Here is a 24858-nt window from a genome sequence, read left to right as displayed (position 1 = left end):
GCAGCTAGTAAGAAAGCTAAGCCTCTTTCATCACGAGCAATGTGTTTCGAGGAAAAACAACAGCAGGAGGAAGAGCACGTCCGTGAAGTCATGCACCATATGACACCCCCTGGGACCCGAAAGACCTTGCAAACTCCAGTGAGGACGGTCCGACAAAGAGACAAAAGAAGCAGAGAAAGGATTGCAGGATCCTGGACCGGGCTGTTGAGGATAGCCTGGTGGAGTTTTTCCGCGAAAACGAACTGCTGCTTTCTGGATTTTCCATAGTAGGTGCTCTCTACTGTAGCTTAATATTAAATGGACCTTGCTTTTACAAATCATCGGTTTATATACCCATATGCATGGAAGTTCGGGAAACGCTCGAATGACGCTCAATGGACACCAAACGACGTTCGTTTCAGTTTGGTTACACGCTGTGTGCGCTAGGGGATTGTTCAGTGGGCGTTGACAGATTGCCAGTGAGTCGTTCACTGCAAAGCAAACGATTAAGTAACAACCAAGTAAAGCTAGAGTGACTGACTAACGATAGGCAAACGCGTGCAACGCTGGGCGAACCTTAGTAAAACGTTCCACGGATGTTCTTGAACATTCTGCAGCGTTTAAAGTTAAACGTTGATGAATGCTGGTCTCGATGAGAACTTTTGTGCATGTTCAAAACTTTTTCTCCGGACCGGCGTTCTCCGTCGATTCCCAGTGATCATTGACGTTCACTGGCATGGAAACAACGCTACTCTGGGGCTATCCCGGCGACAATGGGCGACTACTAACGTTTCCTCAAACGCTATAGGACGCTGGCCAGAACGTCATGGTGTGACGAGGCCATTAGCAAGTGCGACTAGTTGAATAGGGAAGTTCATAGTTGATGCCTTTACTTGTAGTTGCTCTTCACTTAAGACTTCACAAACCTTTGAGATAGTTTGTCTTGACTTAAAATGTAGCGGTTAGAAACATGGCTCGTGGAGTTGTTTTTGAGCGTGACCACAAAACATTGTTAATGGTGTTATCTTGAACGGCGAATCGAACAAGTACATCGGAGTCACCAGAATTTTTATGTGGAAAATTGAAAACTATTTGAAAGCAGTGAGTTAACAAGCGGTGGTTCCATTGCTGGTTTCGGGCACATATGCCATCTGCCATCACCGCATTAACGGGTAAGCGAAAGGTTTTCGGCCTTAATTAAAGGTCAGGATGCTTAATTCATATGGTATCAAACAATACCTGAGAAATTGCCAATTTGTCAGCCCTCAAGGCCAGGTTGATGTCGTCTGTCTGGCAGTCGTGCAAATTAATCCAACCAGCAACATTGAGGTAGTAGCATTATTCATGTTTTGACAAGATGCCAGAGAAATGTGTCAAGTTCTCTGAGTTGGTTAAGCAGTATTAATGTGGCTCCAGGGGACTCGGTGGTGTCATCAATGGGGGTCGTCACTTGAAGGAGTGCAACCTGACAGGTCACTGTTCTCCGAGTGTTCCAGCACAAGGCAGAGATCTGAGTGCATTTTCCAAGTTGGTGGTGGTAATGCTTGTTCCACCTGCGCCCACAGCTGAAGATTTTTGTAACTGATTCAAGGCTCGAAGTGGCAGAGCAGGTCTTGGTCAATGAACAGAGGGATGGTTTCAACTGGAGACACAGACCGGATGAACGAGTGTCATTGGGCTAATTGTCCACTGAAGCACGGTTATACTGTCTAGCTTTGTGTTAGTCACTGAAAATGTGTGAATCGTTAGTGTGCAGTGTTACAGTAGAAGGTCGTGGCCACTGGCTTGTGGAAGTGTCAGAATTTGACTGAATACAGCGTGGGACATAACAGTGATATCTTGATATCTGCTGCAGAGCTTCGCTGAGGAGCTCATGCTCACGTGTACCGATTAAGTAGAACCTTTGGGAAATACCTTTAGAAGTGAGTTCACCCAAAGTTGTCAGAATGGTAGAACGTTGTTTGGCGGTTCAAACCACAGAATGTTGGGTGCTACTTTAACTTTTTTAAAGTCGTTGGGGGTGAGTCAAAAAAATGAGCAGCGGCTGGCCACACCTGTGAGGAGGTTGCACGGTGCCCTATGAGTGCGGGTTCTGGCCCAAAGCCTGGGTATGTTTCGGAAGGCTTTAGGGCACTTCTGTTGAGGAAGGTGCCCAGGCTGTTTGTAGCAGGGGTTGGGGCAGCAGGATGAGTGAGAGAGGTATCAGATACAGTAACTGTTGAGCTAAGGGCAGTTTGTGCCTAACATGGCCTAACATATCCCCTTGGTCCCGGAGCTGTTGTTGGAGTCAGCCTAGCTCCATCTCCCTAACTGCCAGCTGTGTTTTCAGCTTGTAGGACTGTTCCATCTCTTTGGAGAGGTCTGTTTTGAGTGCTGCAGTGCATTCAGTGAGTTTAGCCTATATCAAGCATTTGGTCATTAGATTGTTGGTTGGTTAATTCTATCAATGTAACTTTTAAGAGGGAGATCTCGACATAGGGTCCTGTAGCCCATTATGCTGACCCCAGGAAGTTAGTTTACTCAAGATAGGGGTTTTTATCAGTTTGTCATCATCTTAGTTTAATTCCCTGCTGTCTTTAGACGCCACCTGTACAGCCTCAACTGCAGCAGTGAGGTCATCTAATCAAGCCTCTGCGTCATCCTGTTGCATTTCCACATCAAGGAGGCAGGCTTCAGCGAAGTTTAAACATGCAGTGGTATCTGTCAACTGTGCAGTTAACTGGACTTCTCTCTTCTTTTTGGCTTGTCCTGTGAGGGGTCACCACAGTGCCTCACTTTTTTTCATTAAAGTCTATCTCCTGCATCTTCCTCTCTTCCATCAACTGGCCTCGTGTCTTCCCTCACAACAGCCATCCATTTTCTCTAAGATTTCACAATACAACAAATTGACTCCTGTTTCACCAAGAGGGCTAAACTTGGTTTCCTCAAGTTCACAACTGCTCACAACTCTGTCACAATGGTAACAGAACACGTGGATGGGCATGAAAAGGCTTGTTCTGTTCAGGGTCGCCACAGGCCTACCTCCTGCATTCTCCTTCCATCCACCCACTGGTCTCATGTCTTCCCTCACAACATTCATCAACCTTCTCTTTGTTCTTCCTCTCTCTCTCCTCTCACCGATGGACCAATATTCTCAGTCTCTCGCCTCTGGACATGTCCAAACCATCGAAGTCGGCTCCCTCGAACATTGTCTCCAAAACATCAAACCTTGGCTGTGAGCTCATTTCTAATCCTATTCAACCTGCTCCCCGCTAGAGAGAACCTAAACATCTGGATTTCTGCGACCTCTAGCTCTGGTTCCTGTTGTCTCTTCAGTGCCACCGTCTCTAATCCGTATATCATAGCTAGCCGCACCACTATTTTATAAACTTTGTCCTTCGTCCTAGCAGACACTTTTCTGTCACAGAACACACGAGACACCTTCCTCCAGCTGTTCCAACCTATCTGACCTGTTTTTTCACTTCCTCATCACACTCACCAATGCTCCTGATTGTTGACCCCAAGTATTTGAAGTCATCCACCCTTGGGATCTCTTCTCGCTGGAGCCTCACTCTTCCCACTCCAGTCCTTACATTCATGCCCATATATTTTGTTTTACTTTGGCTAATCTTCATTCCTCTCCTTTCCAGTACGTGCCTCCATCTTTCTAATTGTTTGTCACCTGCTCCCTGCTTTCAATGCAGATCACAATGTCATCTATGAACATCATGGTCGATGGGGACTCCAGTCTAACCTCATCTGCCAAGATATCCATGACCACAGCAAACAGGAAGGGGCTCAGAGTTGATCCCTTATGCTGCCCCACCTCCACCTTAAATTGTTCTTTCACACCTGTGCCATATCTCACTACTGTTCTGCTGTCCTGATATATGTCCTGTACAATTCTAACATATTTCTCCGCCACACCAGACTTATGCATGCAGTACCACAGTTCCTCTTTTGATACTCTGTCATAGGCTTTCTCTAGAGCCACAAAGACACAATGTAGGTCTTTCTGACCTTCTCTGTACTTTTCCATTTGCATCCTCAAGCCAAATAATGCATCTGTGGTACTCTTTCTCGGCATGAAACCAGACTGTTTCTCCCAGATGCTTACTTCTGTCCTGAGGATAGTCTCCACTACTCTTTCCCATAACTTTATTGTGTGGCTCATCAACTTTATTCCTCTTTAGTTCCCATAACTCTTCACATCACCTTTGTTCTGAAAAATGGGAACTGGCACACTTTTCCTTCATTCTTCAGACATCTTCTCGCCTGTTAGTATTCCGTTGAATAAGTTGGTCAAAAACTCCACAGCCACCTCTCCAAATTGGTTCCATCCCACCACAGGAATGTCATCAAGACCGACTGCGTTTACATTTTTCATCTTCTTTAGTGTGTTTCTAACTTCCTTGTTAGTAATCATTGCTACTTCCAGGTCATTCATGCTTGCCATTTCTACTCTTCCTTCTCTCTCATTTTCTTCATTCATCAACTTCTGAAATTATTCTTTCCATCGATTTAGTACACTACTGGCACCAGTTTACACATTTCCATCTCTATCCTGAATCACCCTTACCAGTTGCACATACTTCCCATCGCTGTCCACCTGTCTTGCCAACCTGTAGAGATCCGTTTCTCCTTCTTTCGTGTCCAACCTGTTGTTCATGTCGTCATATGACTCTTGGTTAGCCTTCACCACCTCTACCTTTCCCTACGTCACATCTTAATGTGTTCCTTTTGTCTCTCCTCAGTCCTCTAAGTGTTCCACTTATTCTTCACTAACTTCTTTCCTTGTAAGACTTCCATTATTTTGGGATTCCACCACCAAGTCTTCTTCTCCTCTTTCCTATCCAAAGACACAGTAAATACTCTCCTGCCTGTCTCTCTGATCATGGTGGCTGTAGTATTTCAGTATTCCGGGAGCTCCTCTTGTACATCGAGAGCCTGTCTCACCTCTTTCCAAAAGGCCGCACAAAATTCTTCCTTTGTCGGCTTCCACCACATGGTTCATCTCACTGTTTAAGCACATCGTAGCAAAGGTTTCCACAGCACACAATATGCCTCTTGATTGCATCAGATTATTCAAGCAAACGAGCATTAAAAACAAACAAGTGAGTAAATATGAGATAACTTTATGTCCAATCAATCCAAGAAACCACATGGTTTTCTACTTTTGTCTTATTAATCTTCCTCCCCACCACAAGTCATCCTACACACCACCATCCTATGCTGTCGAGCTACACTCTCCCCTACCACTACTTTACAGTCGGTAACCTCCTTCATATTTCATCATCTTCACAAAATGTAATCCACCTGCATGCTTCTACCTCCGGTCTAGGTCACCAATCACATGATACATACACCCCCAATTTCAGGTTTCAGCCACATCACTCGATCTGATAATTTTTCACCTCCAGGACATTATTAGACATCTCTTCCTTTAAAATAACCCCTACTCCATTTCTCTTCTCATCTATGCCATGGTAAAATAATTAAAATTTTGCCCCTAATTTTCTAACCTTACTACCTTTCCACCTGCTCTCTTGGATGCACAATAAATCTTCTAATTATCATATCAACCAACTCCTGAGCTTTTCTTGTCAGTCCCAACATTCAAAGTCCCTACACTCAGTTGTAGGCTCCGTGCATTCCTCTTCTTCTTCTGCTAATGAATCCGGGTTTCTACTCTTTTTTGTCTTCAACCCACAGTAGGTGAATTTTCACCGAGACCCTACAAGCAAAACATTGTTGGAGGAGGGCGTTATAAACCCGGGCAATGACTGATCCGGTATGGGATTCTTAAGATGAATGTTCATATGTGTTTGGCACAGTTTTACACCTGATGCCCTTCCTGATGAAACCCTCTCCATTTATTCGGGCTTGGGACCGGCCCACAGATTGCACTGGCTTGTGCCTCCATAGGGCTGCATTAAAAAAAAAAAAGTACACTACTGTATTCTAAAATATAACCAAAGATCAAAACCTATTTGAGGCCACAACATTTATTGGTGAAATAATATTTTTATATATTTACAAGAATAAAAAATCCCTCCATCCATTTGGTTCTGCTTTATCCAAGACTGGGTGTAAGCGTTTTCCAATTATAAGAAAAATATTATTGTTTTGAGAAACAACACATTTTATTTTGATGATCAATCTATGAGGTTGTACACACAAGAAGTTATTAATAGTGACTCAGGCATATTTTATAGTTTCTCTGGCCGGCTGTCAGGGCCTGCTGTAGTGTCTTTTTCTGCTGAGCCACCTTGTTGCAGGTGTGTGTTTGCGAATGAAAAACGTTGCTTTGGATTGCTTTTGGCGCTCTTTTTTTTCTGGGTGATAATATTCTCATAAACAGACATGCCACCTTCTATTATGTTTGAGAACTGAAGCCGTAAACAAATGCCGTGGAGCCTGCTGGCCACCCCGAATACTTAGACTGGGTGATTGTGTCGCCGCGGAAGCCGGAATAAGTAGAAAAAGAAACCTGTTTTGATTAAAGATTTGTAATACCTTTTGTATTTCTACTTGTAATAATAAAAAAGTCCACAGTCTTTGTTAGCATTTTTAATGGCTACATCTATTACAAGAGTAAATAATGCTAGACTTTATGAAACATGAACACATGCATCATGTACTGTATTTTTGGGCAAATTATTCCATAAACGCAAACTGACATACAAGAAACGTCCCACAGTGGATTTTTTTTTTTCCGAACTAAAGTAATTGGGTGGCCTAATTCTGTTTAAAATGGATTTTGTCACATTGAGTTTTCAAGTTATGAGACACATCACTGTTGCACCTTCATACAAATTTGACTTCTAAGCAGACGAGGCCAGGATGGCTGCGGTCATCAGCCTTCAATCCAAAATGTTCCTACATCATCGTGGTGGCATTAGGCTCTGGAAATAATTCCATTATTGCCACTCATTTTTTTTGTGGCTGTGAAGCTACAGGCTCACTGCTAGAAAACTTTCAAAACCACACACACTCGTGCGCACATATGCACATGGACAATCAGACGAAGGGTCCCTGGCCTTCACTATCCCTGCATGGCTTAGAGACCGCAATGGGTTTCATGTGCGCTTTCACGTTGCTGAATGTCTTTTTATCGTAATGACACACACAATTTTTTTTTTTTGGGCCGCAATTGCCGAACCTAAATACTGGGAAGTTGGGCGATTGACAAAGGTCTACAGTCCCTTAGTCAGTCGGGATGCAGCACAGAAAGCGAGGTTTCCCTTAACGAATCACGATACAGAACACAATGCGCATTTATACGCTGGTAAAAAAAAAAAAAAAAAAAACCTGGTTCACTATAAAAAAATTACAGCACCCCCCTCCCCCCCAAAAAAAATAAATTCATGAAATAGCGAGGTCCTTTAAAGGGAACTGCATTGTAGCTAGCGAACACTACATATTAGACGTCTCAAACTGGCAGCCCACAGGCCATTTGCGAGCCGTGAGAGGATATTTTGTGGCCTTCACTTAATATGAAAATTTTATGTTGGTGCAGCCGTTGAGTTTATATGAATTATAGTTTTACAGTATTGTGTGGGGAGCTGATGAACCTACCAATAATGGTGGAGCATATAGTTCTTAGGGGCGTGAAATCGATCAAGCTTGATGCAACCAGAGAAACATTATTCCTGTTCTGCCCCAAGTGTTAAATATGTTAAGAAGATCGATTTTATTAGAAAAGATCTGTTTGTGTTGTTAATTTTGAGAGTGCATTGCTGAGCTTTTATTTTGAAACTGTAGAATACAGGAAGTAGGAAGCGCTGAGCAGAGCGAAAAACAAAAAAAAAAAAGCATGTCAACAGTTGAAAGATGTAGCACGTTGAAATCAGCTTATTCCTGTGCATGAATCCGTCAGAAAGCAATGGCTGTGAGTAATTTATGTTCTTTACATGTTTCAGAAGTATTGTTAGTAACTTTAACAGGATCTTTGTGCATATTTGTGAGCTGCACTGATTTAGTAACTTTACATGTGTTCATTCTCATGAGATAGCTAGCAGCAGTATGTGTATCTGCTACTCACTTCACTAGAATGCTGTTGCTGTTTGTGCTTAGACTTACTGAATGTGAATGTTTAATTCATATACTAAAGGAAGATGTTTATACTCCATACTGATTTGACATTGCAGTCTATTTAGTATGTTTTGTATTTCTTTTTCTAGTTTCACTCCATTTTCATTGTGTCACCCGACTTAACCTGTTAAGAAGTCATTAAAGGAGCAAGCACGCTCACTTCCTGGCTCTTGAAAAGGAGTTTGGCTGGCTGTTTATTCATGTTAGCACTTTGGAAGTAAAACACATGAAGAGAACAGTACAGTGAAAAGCCAGTGAATCAGAAGGATTCGCCTGCCACAGTTATGGAAGCACAAGCAATAGAAAGGGAGGAGAAAGCGGCATCAGTGTTCAGCTCCAACTCCAAAGGCACTTCCAAGTCTTCAGTAGTTAGTGCTGCTGCTAGAGCTAGAGCTAAAGCCGAAGCTGCACGCACCAGAGCCACATTCGCTCAGAAGGAGTTAGAACTGAAAAGACAGAGCTAGATTGGATTTGGAAAAGGCTACACGAGAAGCGGAGTTCGAAGCTCTAGGACTGGAAAAGGCAGCTGCTGATGCTATTGTAGAGGCTGAAGTTTTAGAAGCTGCAGCAGGACCAGAATATGAGGATAGGTGCAGCGCCAGGAGTCGCATCTCATCGCAGATAACATGTCAGCGTACAAAGGCATATGTGGAACATCAGGCTCGAGCCAGCTTTGAAACTGCATCGTCTGTGGATATAACTCCTCATTGTTTTAAAGGAGCGTCGCCACCAAGACAGCAGGAAGCTCCTGAATTAACCCCTGCACACAACTGTGATGCCACGCCTACAAGGAACACACAGCAAAGTGAGTACTTATCAGCACCTCAGCCTCTGACAAGCCTGTTTAAGCACTCCAACCCACACTCTCAGCCTCTCAGCTCACAACCTCAGAACCCCCATTCCTCCTTTAAAGCCTATCAGGAGCAGAGCTTTCCCTCATTCAGTCATGCTAGCCAATCAAACCACTTCATACAGAGCAACCCACAGCATTCTTCTTCTGCTCCAGCTGCTAACATGATAGACTTCGCTAGGTACCTCGCCCACAGAGAGTTGGTAACCACGGGGCTCACTAAATTCGATGACCAGCCTGAGAGCTACAGAGCATGGGAGTCCTCTTTCCTTAACGCCATTCAGGGCTTAGAGTTGACAGCCAGTGAAGAGCTGGACCTCCTGGTAAAATGGCTGGGAAAGGAGTCATCTGAACATGTTAAAAGAATACGTGCTGTCCACATCACCAATCCTCACGGTGCTCTCGAATTAGCCTGGACAAGACTCCAAGAATGCTATGCTACCCCTGAAGTGATTGAGAATGCTTTATTCGAACGATTGGACAATTTTCCTCGGCTAACCTCCAAAGATAACATCAAGCTAAGAGAACTTAGCGATCTGCTCTTGGAACTATTCTCAGCCAAGCAGGATGGCTATCTACCAGGACTGAGCTACCTTGACACTCCTCGAGGGATAAAGCCAATCGTGGAAAAGCTGCCACCAAACTTACAGGAAAAATGGCTGTCTGCTGGCTAAAACTACAAAGAACGGTACAGAGTGTGTTTCCCTCCTTTCTCGTTTTTTGTTGACTTTGTCAGATGTCAGGCAAAGGCCAGAAATGACCCCAGCTTTGTGTTGGTGAGCAGTAACCGCAGCCATTACCATAGTGAAAGATCCACAACCAAGCATGATAGTGCTAGGACAGCTGTGTTGGTGCATAGAACAGATGTGTCAACAACAGATTCAAGCTTGTTACACAAAACATCTCCTGACAAGAAAGGTAGTGATGACCCAACCAAGTACTGTCTAGTGCACAATAAGCCACATTCTCTGGAAAAATGTAGAGCTTTTAGAATGAAGCCGCTAATGGAACGCAAAAGGCTGCTAAAAGAATACAGACGTTGTTTCAAGTGCTGTTCTGGTACTCATGTGGCTAGAGAATGTCCAGCAGAGCTGAAATGCAATGAGTGTGAAAGCAATCAACATTGCACTGTCTTGCACCCAGACACTGCTGTCTCCCCTGCACCATCTCCTCCGACACAATCAGATGTAGAACAGCAAAACAGCTCTCCTCCAGAAGTGACCTCCAGATGCACCAAGGTCTGCGGCGAAGGTCTCCCACCAAGGTCCTGCGCCAAGATATGTTTAGCCCGGGTTTTTCCCCAAGGACAGCGAGAACGCTCAATCAAGATGTATGCCATCCTCGACGACCAGAGCAATCGATCATTGGGCAGGTCTGAGTTTTTTAAGCTGTTTGACATCCAAGGGGACCATACACCTTACCTGATGAGGACCTGTGCTGGAACCACGGAAATGACTGGGAGAAAGGCTGTTGGTTTTCAGATCAAAGCATTGAATGGTGAAGTGTGTTTGGACTTGCCTCCGCTCATCGAATGTAATGAAGTTACGAGCAACAGATCGGAAATCCCTTCTCCAGAGATCACTCACTCCCATGCTCACTTGAGATCCATGGCACCTCACATCCCAAAGATCGATCCTAAAGCACAGATCTTAATCCTACTGGGGAGAGACCTCATGCAAGTTCACAAGGTGAGAGATCAAATCAATGGACCCCACAACGCTCCCTTTGCCCAGCGTTTGGATTTAGGATGGGTTATAGTAGGGGAGGTTTGCATCGATAGTACATACAATTCCACTGTATCAGTCCTTAAAACCCATGTCCTACAGAATGGACGCCCATCTTTTCTGATGTCCTGCCAGAATCACATCAGTGTGAGAGAGAGAGTAGGCTACGGCGGGGAGCACAGACAGTCTACCTCCGCACAGCTGACAACATATCCTGCATCTGGTGTTACTGCAAAAGATAAACTCGGACGAGATGTGTTCGTGAAAACGGAAGATTATAACAAACCTGCCTTGTCCTTCGAAGATGAGACCTTTCTGGAGATCATGCAAGCAGAGTTCAAGAGAGATGAGCAAAACAGTTGGATCGCTCCTCTACCATTCAGAACACCCAGACCACGCCTTCCAAACAACCGTGCTCAAGCTCTCTCCCGTCTTCATTCATTGCAACGCACATTGAACAAAAATCCTACAAATCAGAATCCAGCTGATTTAGTCACCAGATCTGTACCTGCGTCACGGCTCACAGACACTATGTGGTTTACCGGGCCAGAATTCCTTCACAAACCACACCAACCAGAAACACCCAGATCCTTTGAGCTGGTGGATCCTGAGTAAGACGTGGATGTGAGGCCTCAGCTGACCACTCTTGCTACTTCGCTCAGAGAAAGTGAACTCACCTCAGAATGATTCCAACGGTTCTCGACCTGGGAGTCCTTGCTGAGAGCAGTTTCCTTCTTGATCCATCAGATTCGCTCACACAGGACAAACTCAACAGTTACATGTAAAGCATGGCATCAGTGCAACCAACCTCGCACTCCAGAAGAGTTAGAAGCAGCAAAGATCGTCATAATCAAAGCTGCCCAGAGAGATGCTTATCCAGAAGAGTGTGTCGCACTACTAGAGAACAGGGCCACACCAAAATCCAGCACGATTCTGAATCTCGACCCTTTCATGTGTGATGGTCTCCTGCGAATAGGAGGACGTCTGAGACATGCTTCAGTCAATCCTGAGGTCAAAAACCCAATCATTCTCCCGAAACAAAGTCACGTCACAAGATTGGTTGTGAGTCATCACCATGCGAAGGTGAAACACCAAGGACGGCAGTTCACAGAGGGAGCAATCAGGCCTGCTGGTCTGTGGATTGTTGCTGGCAAAAGATTAATAGGCTCAGTTCTTCATCGCTGTGTCACATGCTGCAAGCTCAGAGGAAAACTTAAGACACAAAAGATGGCTGACCTCCCTTCAGAACGTCTGAGCTCATCTCCACCATTCACGTATGTAGGGTTAGATGTTTTTGGACCCTGGAATGTGATCAGTCGACGCACAAGAGGCGGAATGGCTCAAAGTAAGCGATGGGCTATACTTTTTACATGTATGAGCACCAGGGCTGTACATGTGGAAGTTATAGAGTCCATGGATACTGCCAGTTGTATCAATGGCCTGCGAAGGTTCTTAGCCTTAAGAGGGCCAGCTAAGCAGCTGAGATCGGACAGAGGCACGAACTTTGTGGGAGCCAGCTCTGAGCTGTGTATGGAACGAGCTGATCCAGGTCAAGGCTCCACTCTTAAGTTCCTCCACGAGAATGGTTGTACCTGGGAATTCAATCCCCCACACGCATCCCATATGAGAGGAGTCTGGGAGCCCATGATCGGCATAACCCGAAGAATTCTTAACTCCATGTTGCTGCAAACCAGACATACTCACCTGACCCATGAAGTGCTTTGCACCCTCTTGGCAGAGGTATCTGCTATCATCAACGCAAGGCCTTTGATCCCAGTCTCTTCTGATCCCACTTCTCCAATGATGTTGACCCCTGCTATGCTCTTGACCCAAAAACCGGGGATACCTGCTCCACCTGGAGGCTTCAATGAAAAGGATCTCTTCAAGTGTCAATGGAAACAAGTGCAAGCATTGGCAAATGAATTCTGGTCTCGATGGAGGGATGAATATCTCCACACCCTTCAGCCAAGACGCAAATGGCACACACCACGTCGTAACCTGCAGGTTGGAGATATAGTGCTGCGGAAGCAGAGCCAGACACATCGCAACGAGTGGCCGATGGGGCTTGTCGTCTCCACCTTCCCAAGCAGTGATGGACAGGTCCGCAAAATTGAAGTCAGGACGTCGCAAGACAAAATAAAGACCTTCTTGAGGCCTATCTCTGATGTTGTCTTGGTCCTGGCAAAAGAAAATCAAAGTTAAAGTACAGATGCTTTAGTGGCATTAGTGCCAGACGGGGAGTGTTCTGCCCCAAGTGTTTAATATGTTAAGAAGATCGATTTTATTAGAAAAGATCTGTTTGTGTTGTTAATTTGGAGAGTTTTTTTGCTGAGCTTTTATTTTGAAACTGTAGAATACAGGAAGTAGGAAGCGCTGAGCTGTGCGAAAAACAACAAAAAAAAAGCATGTCAACAGTTGAAAGATGTAGCACGTTGAAATCAGCTTATTCCTATGCATGAATACGTCAGAAAGCAATGACTGTGAGTAATTTATGTTCTTTACATGTTTCAGAAGTATTGTTAGTAACTTTAACAGTATCTTTGTGCATATTTGTGAGCTGCACTGATTTAGTAACTTTACATGTGTTCATTCTCATGAGATAGCTAGCAGCAGTATGTGTATCTGCTACTCACTTCACTAGAATGCTGTTGCTGTTTGTGCTTAGACTTACTGAATGTGAATGTTTAATTCATATACTAATGGAAGATGTTTATACTCCATACTGATTTGACATTGCAGTCTATTTAGTATGTTTTGTATTTCTTTTTCTAGTTTCACTCCATTTTCATTGTGTCACCTGACTTAACCTGTTAAGAAGTCATTAAAGGAGCAAGCACGCTCACTTCCTGGCTCTTGAAAAGGAGTTTGGCTGGCTGTTTATTCATGTTAGCACTTTGGAAGTAAAACACATGAAGAGAACAGTACAATTCCAATGAGTGAAAGTTACAGCACCATTGCCATTGAGAGTTCTGTTAGTAGTTCTGCACACAACTTGTTTACACCAGCTTCCTCGTCTTATCTTGTGTTAAAAATAAAAAAAAAACTTTTGAGAAGATTGTTTTTTTAAAATTTCAATTTACAATTGCATGTGCGCCAACCCTGTGGCCCAGTGTCAGCCAGACTACCTACAGCATGCCCAAGATAAATTGAGTTTGAGACACCTGGTTTAGATCATGTAGAGGTGACTAAAGGGACTTGACCCATGTGGAGGAGAAAGAGGCAGGTGTTGGAAAGGGCTCTACCTACCAGATACTTGCGTGCTTTATTTTGGTCGTCACATCATTCTGAATTACAGTAAGGGGACTTCTAAATTTGTGCGTATTTATAGGTTGACCTCAGATGAGCTGAGGTCAAAAGGGTAACTTGCTATACAAGTTACAGAAGACATACAGTATCTTGTGAATTATCTTGTAAACCATCCATCCATCCATTTTCTGAGCCGCTTATCCCAAAGAGGGTCACGGGAGTAGTGGAGCCAATTCCAGTTGTCATCAGGCAGAGACAAGGTACACCCTGAACTGGTTGTCAGCTAATCACAGTCTCTTGTAAACCATACAATAGAATTCTTATTAATTCTTATAATATTCCTAGATTTGGTATTCAGTATGAGAAAGCAACCCTATGGGGGCACAAGCCAGTGCAATCTGTATGCCGGTCCCAAGCCCGGATAAAAGCAGAGGGTTGTGTCAGAAAGGGCATCTGGCATAAAACTGTGCCAAACAAATATGAACGTTCATCTAAAGAATATCATACTGGATTAGTTATGCTCCGTGTTAACAACGCCTGCACCTGGCACCATTAACCTGCAGGTCGTCGGTGGAAATTCAGCTACTGTGGGTTGAAGAGAAAGAAGAGGAGGAAAGTGGAGTCGTCTGTGAAAGAAGAGGAATGCACAGAGCCCACAACTGAGTGTAGGGACTTTGAAAGTTGGGACTGACAGGAAAAGCTCAGGAGTTTGTTGACATTATGATTAAGAGAAAGGTTGATATATTGTGCGTCCAAGTGAGCAGGTGGAAAGGTAGTCAGGCTAGAAGCAGGGTTTAAATTATTTTAACATGAAGTAAATGGGAAGAGAAATAGACTAGGGGGAATTTTAAAGGAAGAGCTGGCTCAGAATGTCTTGGAGGTGAAAAGAGTATCAGATCAAGTGATGAGGCTCAACTTGAAATTGAGGGTATGTATGTGATTAGCGGCTATGCCCCACAGATAGGATGTGACCTAGAAAGAGAAATTCTGGAAGGAACTAGATGAAATCGTTCTGAGCATCCCAGACAGTGAGAGAGTTGTGATTGGTGTAGATTGTAATGGACATGGTGAAGGAAACAAGGGCGATAAAGAAGTGATGGGTAAGTACGACATCCAGGAAAGGAGCTTTGAGGGACAGATGTTGGTGGACTTTGCAAAAAGGATGGAAATGGCAGTAGTGAACACTTTTTTCCAGAAGAGGCAGGAACGTAGCGTGACCAACAAGAGCAGAGGTAGAAGCACGCAGGTGGATTATATTTTGTGGAGACGATGTCATCTGAAGGAGGTTACTGACTGTAAGGTTGTGGTAGCGGAGAGTGTAGCTCGACAGCATGGTGTAAAGGATGACTGGTGGTGGGAAGGAAGATTAAGAGAACAAAGGTAGACTAAAAAAACAAGTGGTTTGTTGGATTAATTGGATATAAAATTATCTCATATTTTCTCAGTTGTCTGTTTTTAATGGTCGATTGCTTTAACAATGTAATGCCATCAAGAGGCACATTGTGTGCCACGGAAAATTTTCCTACGATGTGCTGACACAGTGTGAAGCAATCAAGAGGCACATTGGGTGCCGAGGAAACACCAGACAGTGATGGAGCAGACAACATAAAGACTGACGATCTCGAGAGGATGGTGAAGACATCGCAAAGATACACATGGGCTATTTTTGTCACGGTTGCTTTGTTTGTCATGTTTGCTTTGTTGCACTGCAGAACGCACTAAGGAATAAAAAGGAGGATTGATGGAGATGCGGGCAGAATGGGTTGGAGATGGTGAAAGAGACACATCCCATGTTCTCCTCGTGAGCAAAAGTTCCTCTTGTCTTCCTTCCTGGGGAAATTGTACTTTAAATGTCCTAGGAGGTGTGAGTCTGACTCTCACCAGACACCATATCACTGAAGCTGTCTCTGACTGCCATAGGCTGTGTAAACCTGACATTAAATTGGTCATTCAAGCTGAATCCCAAGACGCCTGAGGATTCCAACGGCTGTGTTGAATACCAGAAAGACCGTGGCCACGGCAGACTTCTTCTGAGTCTAAAGACCCCTTCCAGGACTGTTGTGCAGTCCGTTGGCTGGGATCCAATGGTTGACGGGAGACAACAGGGTGAGTTGAATTTTGGTTCAAAAAGAGTGAAACCGGTTCAAAGAGTAAATGACTGGGATTCATTCATGTGTAAGCCAACACAATTAAACCTTGTGGATATTAGTCAATTGAAATTAATTTGAGGAATGGGTGGATTTCGATAAATTCCGCAAGTAGGATGACGGAATCCTGTGTGCACTTAAATTCTGTATGTAAATAGCTTTGCAAAATTTCCATAAACACCCTTAACCCGCATGTGTGAGAGAAAATTGTGTGAAAGGAGAATACCACTAGGTATAGTCTAAGTTGTAAACATAACACACCACTGGGGGGAAAAAAGGCAAGAATTTTTCACTTGAGCTGAAGAAAGAATTACCCCAGTGGGGGGTTAAAATGTTGGCGTACAGAACAAAGCCACTTTTAGAACTACCTAGAAGTTAATGACTGGTCCAAATTGATTAAAATGGGGAAAAAATAATAATGAGGAAAAACCTAGGGACACACTGCAGTGTAAATATTGGAATTATTTCAAAAAATTAAATCTGAGACAAAACTAATATTTACAGTATGTAAATGGATATCCAAACATAATTTCACTGGTCTTTTAAATAGCCAGAAAATAGCAACCTTGCATAATAAAAAAGACAAAAGATACAGACATGAAAAACTATGGCTGTGACAAGATGGAATATTTGATGAAAATACCATTACATAGAGAAGAGGGAGATAGAAGGGGGGAAAAAAGAAAGTGAACAAGTGGACAGTAAGTTGAGAGAAAGAAAATGGAACATTTCACAGAAAAGATGATGACGACACAGGACCAGCATCATGACAACAAAGGAAAGTCAAAAATTAAGAACAGAGAGAGGTGACTGTACACACTCTTTACCCCAAACTGCCTCCTTCACAGTATGACATGACATCACAAAGAATAACAAGATCAACAGAGACGGACTTCTTTTTTTCCTTTCAGCTTGTCCCGTTAGGGGTTGCCACAGCGTGTCATCTTTTTCCATCCAAGCCTATCTCGTGCATCCTCCTCTCTAACACCCACTGTCCTCATGTCCTCCCTCACAACATCCATCAACCTTTTCTTTGGTCTTCCTCTCGGTCTTTTGTCTGTATACTCACTCTCTCGTCTCTGAAAATATCCAAACCATCGAAGTCTGCTCTCTCTAACCTTGTCTCCAAAACATCCAACTTTGGCTGTCCCTCTAATGAGCTTGTTTCTCATCCTATTCAACCTGTTCACTCCAAGCATCTTCATTTCTGCTACCTCCAGTTCTGTTTCCTATTGTTTCTTCAGTCCCACTGTCTCCAATCCGTACATCATGGCCCCCCTCACAACTGTTTTATAAACTTTGCCCTTCATCCTAGCGGGGACTCTTCTATCGCATACACTTTGTGAAAAGAGTATCTGATTGAGTGATGAGACTAAAATTTGAAAGTGAGGGTATTGTGTATAATGTGATTAGCGGCTATGCCACCCAGTAGGATGTGACCTTGAGTTGAAAGAGAAATTCTTGAAGGAACTAGACAAAGTAGTACTGAGCATCCCAGAGAGAGGGAGAGAGAGAGAGTTGGGATTGGTGCACATTGTAATGGACATATTGGCGAAGGAAACAGGGGCAATGAAGATGTGATGGGTAAGTATGGCATTCAGCAAATGAATTTTGAGGCTCAGATGGAGGTGTACTTCACAAAAAGGATGGAATTGGCAGTGGTGAACACTCTTTTCCAGGAGAGACAGAAACACAGAGTGACTTACAAGAGCGAAGGTATAAACACGCAGGTGGATTATATTTTGTGCAGACGATGTAATCTGAAGGAGGTTATTGATTGTAAGGTAGTGGTGGGGGAGAGTGTGGCTCGACAGCATACGATGGTGGTGTGTAGGATTACTTTGGTAGCAGGTAGCAAGATTAAGAAGACAAAGGTATAGCACAGAATCAGGTGGTGGAAGTTGAGAAAGGAAGAATGTTCTGTGGCCTTTCAGAAAGAGGTGAGACAGGCTCTAGATGGACTGGAAGATCTCCCGGAAGACTGGAATACTACTGCCAAGGTACTTAGAGAGACAGGCAGGAAAGTACTTGGGGTGCTTTCTGGTAGGAAAGGGGAGAAGGAGACTTGGTGGTGGAATCCCAAAATACAGGAAATCATCCAAGGAAAGATATTAACGAAGAAGAAGTGGGACATGAAGAGGACTGAGGAACGGGAGAAGGAATATATTGAGATGCGACGTAGGCCAAAGGTAGAGGTGGCGAAGGCTGAACAAGAGGCATATGACGATATGTACACCGGGTTGGATACGAAAGAAGGAAAAAAGGATTTCTACAGGTTGGCCAGACAGAGGGATAGAGATGGGAAGGATGTGCAGCAAGTAAAGGTGATTAAGGATAGCGATAGAAATATGTTGACTGTTGCCAGTATTGTATTAACTAGATGGAAAGAGTACTTTGAGAAGTTAATGAATGAAGAAAATGGGAGAGAAGGTAGAGCAGCAGAGGCAAGTGTGAACGACCAGGAAGTGGCAATGATTAGTAAGGGGGAAGTTAGAAAGGCACTGAACAGAATGAAAAATGGAAAGACAGTTGATCCTGATGTCATACCAGTGGAGGTATGGAAACAATTTGGAGAGGTGGCTGTGGAGTTTTTGACCAACTTATTCAATAGAATAGGAGTGGGAGAGAAGATGCCAGAAGAATGGAGGAAAGGTGTCCTCGTCCCCATTTTTAAGAACAAAGGCGATGTTCAGAGCTGTGGAAACTATGGAGGAATAAGGATGATGAGCCACAAGACGTTATGGGAAAGACTACTGGAGGCTAGACTCAGGACAGAAGTAAGCATCCGCGAGCAACAGTATGGTTTCATGACTAGAAAGAGTACCACAAATTTTTCCCTTCCACATTTAGGAGGCTTATCTGTCGGAACTGCGCAATCTCTGATGAGTCCTTCTCCTTTGGGATTAGAATTCCTGCAGCTCTATGCCAAACAGTTGGTATCTCCCTCTTCTACCACACAACCCTCATCAGCTTCCAGAGGAATCACAGGAAATCTGGTGTGCTTTTGTAGAGCCTGGATGGAACTCCATTGGGACCCGGAGCTGATGCAGCCCTTGCTCTACGCAGAATATGGATTACCTCACCCCACCTGGGTGGAATGATGTCCAGCTCGTGTTGGATTGATTGGTGGCATATCCGGTGGGAGCAGAACCTATTCATTAAAGCGGTCATCTGTGCAGGAATTTTTCAGGTGTTCTTCCATGATGGCTTTCGTCACAGAGAGATTTCTGCTTTTCTCCTTTGCAAATAGACTCTTTACAAATATGAAGGGATCTTTATAGAAGCATGATCTTGCATGCTCTTTCCTTCTACATTTTTTCCAAAGGTTTTCACCTCTACTCAGTGCTGTCAGCCTATCCTGGATTTCTTCCTGCAACAGGTTTATGGCCTCCCTCTCCTCCTCTGTGGCCTTCTTCAGCTGCCTCCTCTCACTGAGCAGATGATCTTTGTCTTTCTGCCTTCTGGACTTTTGAGGGATAGCTTGAAAGAGAAATAGTAGTGGAGACTACACTCAGGACAAAACTCAGTATCTGTGAGCAACAGTATGGTTTCATGCCTAGAAAAAGTACCACAGATGCATTATTTGCCTTGAGAATGCTTGTGGAAAAGTACAAAGAAGGTCAGAGGAGCTACATTGCGTCTTTGTGGATCTAGAGAAAGCCCATGAGAGAGTACCAAGAGAGTAACTGTGTTACTGCATGTGTAAGTCTGGTGTGGTGGAGAAACATGTCAGAATACTACAGGACATTTATGAGTTCAGCAGAACAATGGTGAGGTGTGCCGTAGGTGTGACAGAAGAGTTTAAGGTGGAGGTGGAACTGCACTAGGGATCAGCTCAGAGCCCCTTCCTGTTTGCTGTGGTCATGGATAGGCTGACAGATGAGGTTAGACTGGAATCCCCTTGTACCATAATGTTCGCAGATGACATTGTGATTAGTAGTGAAAGCTGGGATCAGGTGGAGGAACAGTGATGCACTGGAAGGGAGAGAATGATGATTAGCCGAAGTAAAACAGAATATACATATGTGAATGAGAGGGTTTGAAGGGGAAGAGTGAGGCTCCAGGGAGAAGAGATAGCGAGGGTGAACGACTTCAAATACTTGGGGTCAACAATCTAGAGCAATGGTAAGTGTGGTAAGGAAGTGAAGAAACGGTCCAAGCAGGTTGGAACAGCTGGCAGAAGGTGTCTGGTGTATTATGTGACAGAAGAGTCCGTGTTAGGATGAAGGGCAAACTTTATAAAACAGTGGTGAGGCAGGCCATGATGTTCAGATGAGAGATGGTGGCACTGAAGAGACAACAGGAAGCAGAACTGGAGGTGGCAGAAATGAAGAAGTGGTTCTCGCTAGGGGTGAGCATGTTGGAATAATATGATTAGAAATGAGCTCATTAGAGGGACAGCCAAAGTTGTTTTGTTTTGGAGACAAGGTTCAAGAGAGCAGACCTCAATGGTTTGGACATGTCCAGAGGTGAGGGAGTGAGTATGTTGGTAGAAGGGTGCTGAGGATGGAGCTGCAAGACAAAAGAGCGAGAGGAAGACCAAAGAGAAGGTTGGTGGATGTTGTGAGGAAAGACATGAGGACAGTGAGTGTTAGCAAGGAAGATGCACGAGATAGGCTTAGATGGAAAAATATGACATGCTGTGGTGACCCCTAAAGGGACAAGCCGAAAGGAAAAGAAGAAGAAGAAGAAGGTACTCAGTATGAGACTGAATACACTTGCGGCTCCATAGTCAGCGTGAAAAGATTGTAGCTTGAGGAATATTCTAGCAGCATTGGCATTGGGACAAAATGTGTACAGGGAGCTTACCAAAGAAAAAGCCGATGGAATTTTCTATTTGACAGCTACGTGAAAAACAAGTCATCCATCTGAGAGGAGGAAGAAGCAGTAGGTCAAGCTGACCATGACAAAAGCCAGCTGCAGGGAAGAACACCACTCCAAATTGTGGGGCAATGAGGGAAAAATGCACCATTTTCTCTCTGCCTGCAAAGCAAGGTGCGGTAAGGCTTTTGGCAGGAGGAAAACACCCAGATTTCCTCAATCCTCTCAGTGTCCCACTTCTTCTTCGCTAATCTCTTTCCTTGTATGACTTCCTGTAATTTGGGGTTCCACCCCCAAGTCTCCTTCTCCCCTTTCCTACCAGAAAACACACCAAGTACTCACCTGCCTGTTTCTCTGATCACCTTGGCTGTCGTAGTCCAGTCCTCCGGGAGCTTCTCCTGTCCATCGAGAGCCTGTCTCACATTTTTCTGAAAGGCCACCCAACATTCTTCCTTTCTCATCTTTCACCACATGGTTCTGCTCTACCTTTGTCTTCCTAATCTTGCTACCCACCACCAGTCATCCTACACTTCACCATTCTATGCTGTCGAGCTACACTGTCCCCTACCACTACTTTACAGTCAGTAACCTCCTTCAGATTACATCGTCTGCACAAAATAGAATCCACCTGCGTGCTTCTACCCCCGCTCTTGTAGGTCACTCTATGTTCCTGCTTCTTCTGGAAAAAAGTGTTTACTACTGCCACTTCCATCCATTTTGCAAAGTCCACCACCAATCTCTCCCTCAAAGCTCATTTTCTGGATGCTGTACCTTCCCATCACTTCTGCGTCGCCCCGGTTTCCTTCACCAACATGTCCATTACAATCTGCAGAAATCACAACTCTCTGTCTAGGATGCTCAGAACTACTTCATCTAGTTCCTTCCGGAATTTCTCTCTCATGTCTAGCTCACATCCTATCTGTGGGGCATCACCACTAATCACATTATACATAACAGCCTCAATTTCAAGTTTCAGCCTCATCACTCGATCTGATACTCTTTTCACCTCCAAGACATTCTTAGCCAGATCTTCTTTTAAAATAACCCCTATTCCATTTCTCTTCCCATCTACTCCATGGTAAAATAATTTAAACCCTGCTCCTAAATTTCTAGCCTTACTACCTTTCCACCTGCTCTCTGCACAAAATATCCTCCTTTCTCCTAATCATCATTCAACCAACTCCTGAGGTTTTCCTGTCATAGTCCCAACATTCAAAGTCCCTTCTCTCAGTAAATCTGCTTTCCACCTTTTTCTTTCATCCACAGTAGTTGAATTTCCACTGATGCTGCCCTCCAGGTTTACGGTGCCGGGGGTGGGTGTTGTTAACCCGTGCCACGACCGATCCAGTATGGGATTCTTTAGATGAACGATCATATTTGTTCGGCAAAGTTTTACGCCAGATGACCGTCCTGATGCAACCCTCTGCATTTATCCAGGCTTGGGACCAGCCTACAGATTGCACTGGGTTCTGCCCCCATGGGGCTGCATTATTATTATTATTGTTGTTGTTGTTGTTTTGTATTTTTGACAAACTTTGGCTCGTGTCTCTTAATTTATGCTCGCTCTTTTGTTTTGAAACATTTCCAGCATAAAGTGCAAGTGGAGGTGCAGAACACCCGAATCGATCCAATGGTGATCAGCATTCCAGTGGATTAATTTTTCACAGGTGTGGATGGGTGCTTCAGAACTTTCAAGAACACCCAAATGGATGCCATCAGAGGCAAATGAAAATGCGTAGTGGACACACCGCAAATCTCAAGATCCCATATTATTAAGCAATTCTGCTTTTTCTGTAATGTTCAGACTGAAATGCATAGTATTATGAAACTCACCAAATGAGACGACATCTATTCACTGCAAACTGTGACAAACTGGCTTTGATATGCCTCTCTTCAAGCTAAAAAATAGGAAAATATTTTGTCTTGCCAATGCAACAAAGTATTGAACTTGTACCCTGGTGATATGAATGAGCAATTTTACCAAGTCCGGAACAGTAAACAACTGCAGGCTTGCGTTCACTGATTGAGTTGACAACAAAACTAAGGAGGTTGTCAAGACAGCTTTAAAATATGCTACTCTCAGACACAACTGAACTGTTCACAGAGTGGAACTACAGTACTTGCAAAGGTTGTTGCAGGAAAGCATCTGGAAACCTGGGGAATTAAATTGTTTGTTGTTTTGTCTTTGAAAATGCTGTTCAGTCCTTGAACCTTATCTTTTATTTCATTAAAACACTAGGAATGGCAGTTTTATTTATATAGCATGTTTCATACACAATGTAACTCAATGTGCTATTCCATGATTAAAAGTACATTTATAGCACGTAAAAACAAGGAGGAAAAAGGATTTTAAAAATTACAGAAATGATACCTTACTAAAATTGTGAAAAGAACATACAGTGCAAGGAAAAGCTGAAAAATATGACTTCAACGTCTTTTAAAAGAGATTTGCTCTTCCCGATGTGAGTGCAACTTCCCAGGGCCCTCACACTCTGACCTATTTCTATCAAGAACCCTGTCGCCCGGAAAAAGCATCGAGCTTTGCTGCTTTTGGTTATAGTTCATCTTTCCTCTTGCTATTGTCCTTTTAATTGTTTTTGTTGCAATGTCATACACTTCTTTCATTTGTTCTTGCCATTTTTAAGCATATTGTTGTTGTTACTTATCGTTCCACCTCATTTATCCCACAAATTAGATCAATAGGGAAAATGGGATGTCATCCAAAACACAAATAGAAGGGAGAAAAGGTATGTACCACTTTACTCACATAGTCCCTGCTGTTTCCCTTTTTCTCCTCATCCGAGGTCTTCAACATTGATAACAGGGTACAATTAAATCTTTCGAATGGGTTCGTCTGTGGATGGTAAGGAGTGGTTCTTGAGTTGGCAATGCCGCTGATCTTTTGTAACTGCCTGAACAAGTGGCTCTCAAATTATTTCCATTGATCGTTGTGTACTTTTGTTGGAAAACCATATTTTAAAGCAAAATCATCAAAAGTCTTTGTTGCAGCAGTTTTGCCGGATTTGTCACAGGTTGGGTAGGCTTGTGCAAACTTAGTGAAGCGATCATTGATAATTAAAATATACTCATACCCTCCATGTTTTTTTTCAAGGTGAAGATACAGAAACCATCTGTAATGGTACATGACACACAGGTTTTTTTAATGGATGTTACATTTACAAACCTGAGTGATTAAAAATGCAACATAATTTTGCACCCTAGGCCAATAAAACCTGTTTCTCGCTAAATGCAAAACATTCTCTACCCCCAGGTGACCCATTTCAATACCATCTGTCTCTCAAAGTTACTTTCCTGGATGCTGTACTTAGCCATCACTTCTTCATCGCCCCTGTTTCCTTCACCAATATGTCCATTACAATCTGCACCAATCACAACTCTCTCTCTGACTGGGATGTTCAGAACTACTTCATCTAGTTCCTTCCAGAATTTCTCTTTCAACTATCAGTCACGTCCTACCTGTGGGGCATAGCCACTAATCACATGATACATAACACCCACAATTTCAATTTACAACCTCATCACTCTATTTGATACTCTTTTCACCTCTAAGACATTCTTAGGCAGTTCTTCCTTTTAAACAAGGGACGAGAGGTGATGTGACAAAATCTATAAGTCTTTGCAAAGTCATTGAATTCACAACAGTCATATTGGTGACCCCTGTCACTGACGACGAATTGAGGCATACCATATCTCGTGAAAAAACTCATGTGTGTAATGACAGACTGTGCTAATGTGCGTGAGAGCTGCACAACATCTGGAAAGTTTTAAGAATTGTCAATCTTGAGAAGATAGTCTTTGCAGTTGAAACAAATCGATGCCCACTTTTTTGCCATGAAGCAGTGGGTAAATTTGCATTTAACATTGGCACTTTTATTTGTTTGTAGTAATGTTATATACATGTTTCCCATTTCTGTCTTCTCGTCCATATCATGGTTGATGCTGTAATGTTCGTGTTTTAATGAATTCAGACTGAGAACTGTTAAGGACAATAACTGCT

General features: G+C 43.5%; 1 protein-coding gene across 1 annotated transcript; it reads left to right on the top strand.

Moving 5' to 3' along the window:
• Window positions 1-9066: 9066 nt before the first annotated feature.
• On the top strand, window positions 9067-21000 carry LOC133513468 (uncharacterized). Its single transcript, XM_061844309.1, has 7 exons — window positions 9067-9298; window positions 10046-10590; window positions 10762-10984; window positions 11447-13106; window positions 15585-15673; window positions 15793-15978; window positions 20864-21000. Exons 1-4 carry the CDS (start codon window positions 9067-9069, stop codon window positions 12826-12828), a joined length of 2382 nt encoding a protein of 793 aa, XP_061700293.1. The 3' UTR covers window positions 12829-13106; window positions 15585-15673; window positions 15793-15978; window positions 20864-21000.
• The last annotated feature ends 3858 nt before the right edge of the window (window positions 21001-24858 follow it).

This window comes from Syngnathoides biaculeatus, chromosome 15, assembly GCF_019802595.1.
Source record: "Syngnathoides biaculeatus isolate LvHL_M chromosome 15, ASM1980259v1, whole genome shotgun sequence".
NCBI classification, from domain to species: Eukaryota; Metazoa; Chordata; class Actinopteri; order Syngnathiformes; family Syngnathidae; genus Syngnathoides; species Syngnathoides biaculeatus.
This window is presented reverse-complemented; position numbering and strand designations above follow the sequence as displayed.

What these genes read in the sequence shown, in the direction of transcription:
- LOC133513468 (XM_061844309.1), top strand. Translation starts at nt 9,067, where the DNA reads ATGATAGACTTCGCTAGGTACCTCGCCCACAGAGAGTTGGTAACCACG. An exon ending in ACCTCATGCAAGTTCACAAG is followed by an intron (nt 10,591 to 10,761) that starts GTGAGAGATCAA and finishes ATGTCCTGCCAG; the next exon opens with AATCACATCAGTGTGAGAGA. An exon ending in CAAGAGAGATGAGCAAAACA is followed by an intron (nt 10,985 to 11,446) that starts GTTGGATCGCTC and finishes CTCGCACTCCAG; the next exon opens with AAGAGTTAGAAGCAGCAAAG.